This window comes from Musa acuminata, unplaced genomic scaffold, assembly GCF_036884655.1.
Source record: "Musa acuminata AAA Group cultivar baxijiao unplaced genomic scaffold, Cavendish_Baxijiao_AAA HiC_scaffold_1137, whole genome shotgun sequence".
Lineage (NCBI taxonomy): Eukaryota > Viridiplantae > Streptophyta > Magnoliopsida > Zingiberales > Musaceae > Musa > Musa acuminata.
In genome coordinates this window covers 3,048,831-3,054,395 of record NW_027021349.1, presented here as the reverse complement: position 1 = coordinate 3,054,395, position 5,565 = coordinate 3,048,831, and the positions used below count along the sequence as shown (strand labels likewise).

The 5,565-nt window shown below is 43.1% G+C and overlaps 1 protein-coding gene across 1 annotated transcript; it reads right to left on the bottom strand.

Annotated features, from left to right (window-relative positions):
- Positions 1–1,996: 1,996 nt before the first annotated feature.
- On the bottom strand, positions 1,997–5,352 carry LOC103999794 (protein PLASTID TRANSCRIPTIONALLY ACTIVE 16, chloroplastic). The gene is made up of 5 exons (XM_009421652.3): positions 4,784–5,352; positions 4,253–4,720; positions 4,110–4,178; positions 2,935–2,993; positions 1,997–2,761 (listed from the first exon to the last, which is right to left on the bottom strand). Exons 1-5 carry the CDS (start codon positions 5,231–5,233, stop codon positions 2,233–2,235), a joined length of 1,575 nt encoding a protein of 524 aa, XP_009419927.2. The 5' UTR covers positions 5,234–5,352; the 3' UTR covers positions 1,997–2,232.
- Between the last annotated feature and the right edge of the window lie 213 nt (positions 5,353–5,565).

The following is a 5,565-nucleotide window of genomic DNA, read 5'->3' as shown; positions in this document are numbered from 1 at the left end:
TCTAAGTACATTATGAGGAGGTTCCACCTGATTAGAGAGATCGTGACCCGAGGAGATGTAGTAGTGGAAAGAGTTTCATTCGAAGATAACATCGCAGATCTACTAACAAAGTCGTTGTCTCATATTATCTTTGAGCGTCATAGGTGCCTGATGGGGATTAAACATAGAGATAATTGACTTTAGGTCAAGTAGGAGATTGCTAGTTATAAGTGCCCTACAAGCCAATCACGTGAGTGATGGAACGTGTGACTTGACACGTAATCTTTTTGCTTATTATTATTATTTAATATTTTATCACTTTATATTGCTTATTGCATGAATATATTATGATGTCCATAGTTATTTGCAATGGGAATCAGATCATGATGATATTATGATAATGAGACCGATTCGTCTTTAAATACAGATCCTAAATAATCTTGGTCATAGGTTACTCGGGAGGGACATCAAGATAATCGGACAAACTGGTGTGCTGTATACCCATCTATATGATGGATGCAGCTGGTCTCATAACTACTCGTGTGGGGACACTAGGGATACAATGCATATGTTCATTAGAGAATGAGTTCACTAATTGATCCGCTCATAGAATGTTAAATGGTTAATAATACCTTATTATTAGACTATGATTTTGATGTCCTAGTGGTGTACCTGGTCCTTAGACTTGAGACGCCAAGGATGTCCTATATGAGTACTATATTTTTTTATACCAAACTTATAAGCTTGGAAGTTTCAAATCTAGCACAGCCAATCATCGAGAGTTGTAGCCAATCTTACAAGGACTGTTGAGTGTCGATAGAAGATCATCCTCAATGTCATGAAAGGAATATCCCATGTATTCTTACTCAGACAAATCCTTAGCTAGGGTCATTCGGATTGAAAGAGAAAGAGTTCTCCAAGAGAATTCGATTAAAACGAGACTCGTGTAGAAACTGTATGGGCTTGACAGCACCATACCCGATATACGATTTTTGAGATATTAGCTAGATGAGAGAATATAGATACATGGTAACTAAGGATAGACAAGTCTAATAGATTGGATTCTCCTATATCATCTAGGGACTACAGTATAGTGGCCTAGTACATCCGCAATTGATGGGTCGAGTGAATTATTATAGAGATGAAAAGACAAAACAATTAAAGCAAAAGAATCAGACATTGGGCCAGACTCAAAGATCAGGCATCGGGTCGAAAGAATCGAATGTTGTGTCACGATCGGATATTGCGAGAGTCAACATACCAATAGATTGGGTGATACACCGAAGATTCAAATGATGCGTCAGAAGTTCATTAGAAATTTACTAGGAGTTCGGATGAACAAATGACGAGCCAGACAATTTAGATGTGTTAAAGAGCATTTTACCATCCTATGCACCATCTCTTCCACTGTGCCATTTGCTTAACCATCGTTTCACTGTTCATGGCCAAGAGCATTAGGTCTTTTCTAGTTGTGTTAATAGTTGTTTGCGGGAGGAATATTCTGTGCCCTTAAAACTTAAGTAATGTTTAGGACTAGCACTTGACATGCTTTTTGTTTTTATTTACATAGTTATTTTACTGTTACGTGTATAGATTTATTAAATCATTACTCAAACTAATCGAAAAGTTAAACAAGTCATGATTATAAAAATGACTTAGCATTCTCATTATTAATATTTATTTTTCTCAAGCTCTTTCACTTCATCATTTCTCACGACACCCTTTATTTTTTCTCACCACACATCACTCCATTAATCCTACATCAATTTGAACATCTCCAATAGTTCCACTTATTAGTTAGACCTCCATATTAGGTTTCACCCCAAATCACCAAATCAGACTTCTTCTCCGACTTCAAAAACTAAGATTTGAAAGTAGGATCAATCATCTTACTTCTAAAACCATAAGATTTAAAAGTAGGATCAATCATCTTAAGCATCTTATAGGTAGCTCAATTTAATAGGACAATATAGTATTGAGCATCGTGAAAGCAGAGGATGTGTGATCGACTGCATCATCCAGCATCTAAAGATTTCTGTCAATTCCTTGAATTCAGGAGCAAAACATGTATATGATTTGTGCTGTTCCATCAACTCTTGGAGAGATCAGGTTCTGAATTCCCTGGACTGCAGCAGTTTACATGAACTCATGCATGGAGATACAAAAAGAATCCAACAGCCACTTGAACAGAATAGCTCAGTAGAGAGAGAGAGAGAGAGGGAGAGATTGTCATTGTCAAGGAGCTAAAATTACTCAATCATCATCGATGTAGATTGTTTCTTGCTTGAAGAGGCCACCAAAGATGTTCTTCACCTCTGGCGTGGGATCTGGCTGCTTGGGCTTTGGCTTCTGGGGAGGCTTCTTCACTACTGCCTTCTTGGATGGCAAATTCCGAGCCTTAGCTTGGCCTCTAACGGTGGCAATCTGCGTCCTCGCTTTCTTCTCCTCCATATCCTCGGTGTCGTTGTTGTTGATCTGAGACACCGCTGCTGTTACCTGAGTGCTCAGTTTGTCCCAGGAGAAGTCGTTGCCGAGTCCCTTGGCTTTAATGAAGAGGTTGTCAAGCGAAGACCCTGCCTCCACCACTCGCCGCTGAGCTTCCTTGTTGAGGCTGGTGGCTCGGGTTTTCTTCTCCGACAGCTTCTTCACCTCTTCTTCCAGCTTTTTCGCTGCCTCTTCAGCCTCGGTAGCTTTCGCTGCAGCTCGCATTGCCTCCTCAGCTGCCTTTGCCTTCGCCACGGCTTCGGCGTAGGCTTTCCTTCTTCCATCTTCGGGTATCGCACTGAGGACAATGAAGATTATTGTTGTGACATTGTCATTGTAGCTGTTCTAATCAAGCAAAGTAATTGCAAGTTTGCAACTAATTTCTACTGTTTCTGACAGAAATAAGCTTATAATTCTTGGTTAATCCACCGAAAGATGCATACTAGGAGTTGCCATGTGTGGCTTGTTTACCCGAAAAGTTCTTGTGTGGGTTTTGAGGTTGCTGATGGGCTGGTGGAGACTTCAACAACCTGCAAAAACACAAGAAAGCTTATTCACAACTCCTGCATGAGAGCAAGCACACCATTTTATAGTGTGGTTTCACAATTCTTTATGACAGATGTGCTGTTCTCACAAACCATGAAATGGTAAATACATAGATCCCAGAGTTTAGCAGAATCAAAGTAGAAGATTATACATGACTTGGATTGTATCATTGTGAATTGGAGTTTGGGAGTAATATTTCTTTCTATTGGTAATCAATATCGAAATCTCACTTAGGTTATCAGAGCAATCAGAACAGACATAATAAATGGCAAGAAATTGGAAACTCTTTAAGCCAACAGAACAATCAAAACAAGCTTCTGCTTATGTTTACACACACAAAGAAAAATAACAATAAAATTATTGTGACATAATTATTTGTATTATATTGGAAGAGAAGGCATACTCTTGAAGAATCCAAATTCGACTCATGAATTAAGAGAGTAAACTTCATGTACCCAAGTACTTCAACTTAACTATCAAATATCTGGTTTGAATTCTGAAGTTAATCATTCATATTGTAAAAGAATTTAACTTTCAATTGAGTAATGTAAGGCTCATCCGTAATCCTTATTTCCTATCTTATACTATTATATTTCCCTGCACAAAGACTATATTGATCTATAATATCCATCTCTACAAGTTGAACTACAATTGTATATATTGACTCTTTGAATTTGGATGTAACTGATGCGATCAGGTATAGTATCTTGAAACATATGTATATATGTATAGTATATATGTATCGTCAAATATTATATTAGTCTATAAGCTACAACCAAATTAAGGGTACAAGCTCAAGTCTAAGTCCAGTCTATTTCTATCTGAATTCTTTTTTGAATATTTCCAACCAAAACAAAATTGCATACAGAAGCTATTCTTCAAATGTAAATCATTATTTGGATGCAAATTACAATATCCAAACTCACATCCAAATAGCTATCAAGTACAGAATGAAGAACCAATCAAAAGGATCAAAATTTGGTAAAGCAGCAGGACAATCAAGGTTATTGAGTTAAAAATTGCATGCCTTACTAAATCCAAGTTCAATGCTTTATCTTCATGAATGTGTTCAAAGAGAAAAGGCAGGGCAGGTTGCATACCTTATTCTCTGCAATAGAGGTATCTGAGAATACATCAGCCACCAGTTTGGCAATCTGCGACTTCGAGACCTGCAAAGTAAGATTCAGGGTGCAGGTCATCGCCATTGATGTTGTTGATGAAAGCTAGCCATCGCCTATGGTACCTTGAATTCACTTGCTGTTCCGGCGGTGCTCCCTTCCTCTGATACCACCAATCCATATGAGCTCTCGTCCGAGTAGTCCTCGGTGAAGGCGGCCTTGATGAGTGTGTAGCTCACGTCCAACTCTGCCACCTTGGAGAGGAACTCCCCCAGCGTCAGCGGCTGAGACCGAGCAAAGAGGTTGGAGAAGAAGGAGCTGATTCCGTCGAGCACGTTGTAGGTGGACTGGCCGGAGAACCCACCGGACCCCGAGTTGTAAACCACAGCGACGTGGCCCACGCCCGCGAGCTGGGCTGCGCGGACGACCTCGAGGGCGTCGTCGGTGGTGACCTCGGCCGACGGTCCGTTCTCCGCGGCGCCGACCGTGACGACCACCTTGGTGGCGAGGCCGATGGCCTTCGCGATCGACTCGGCGTCGCTGAACGACGACTCCACCGCGTTCAACCGCTTCGACTCCTCCGGCGAGATGATCTGTTGCATTGAACGCATCAAGTTAAGTCCTTCCCGAGCTTACATCGATCTAAACTTGCATACCTTGTACGTTGAGACGACACGGGCGAGATCCTGAGCGGAGGGTAGATCAGGCACGCCGGCCCTGACGCTGAAACCCTGGCGAAGGAGCGCCCAGGAAATCCTTGCGCCGGCTTGCCCCGTGGCGCCGGCAACGAAGACCGTGCGAGGGTCTTTCCGCCTCGTGCTGGCGAACAGCGTCGTCGACGGAGAGGTCACAACCGGAACGAGGGACTTGGCGTCGGGGATTTTGCCGAAATCGATGAAGAAACGGTTGGCTTTGTTGGCAGATCCCTCCCCCTTCGCCTCCTCCTCCGACGAAGCATCTCCTTGCGGCTTCCCGAAGCTGAACGGGTTCTGCCTGGCTTGGGCCGTCACCGTCTTGAGGGACTTGTGCTCGCGCGTCGAGCAGAGGCGTCGGCGGCCACCACCAGGCGCGATGCGGAAGGAGTTGGAGGTGAGCGCAGGCGCCATGAGAGGAGACGGAGGTTGTACTTGGTGTATTGTTGGGCGTCTCAGGCTCCTCCGGCCAAACTGGGATGGCGAGCTTGGCGCCGGTAAAAGGATGGAGATGTGGCGAGTGGATGAGCTGCGGCACGAATGGGCCAATAGGACGACGCCATGTTATCATTATCTGCGCGCGGAGTCCGCGCACCAGACGTTTGTTGTTATGACGACAAGACCCACAAATTATAAGCAGGATCCAATCAGCAGAAGACCCAATCCACGACCTCGCGGTCACGAAATTATACGACCATATCCACCTCAATTTTGTGATGACATTATTCCACATAAAGCTCAACCAA

Coding starts and splice junctions, on each gene's coding strand:
- LOC103999794 (XM_009421652.3), bottom strand. CDS start 5,233: ATGGCGCCTGCGCTCACCTCCAACTCCTTCCGCATCGCGCCTGGTGGT. Junction 2,994..4,109: donor CCTCTATTGCAGAGAATAAG/GTATGCAACCTG, acceptor GTGTTTTTGCAG/GTTGTTGAAGTCTCCACCAG. Junction 2,762..2,934: donor CCCACACAAGAACTTTTCGG/GTAAACAAGCCA, acceptor CATTGTCCTCAG/TGCGATACCCGAAGATGGAA.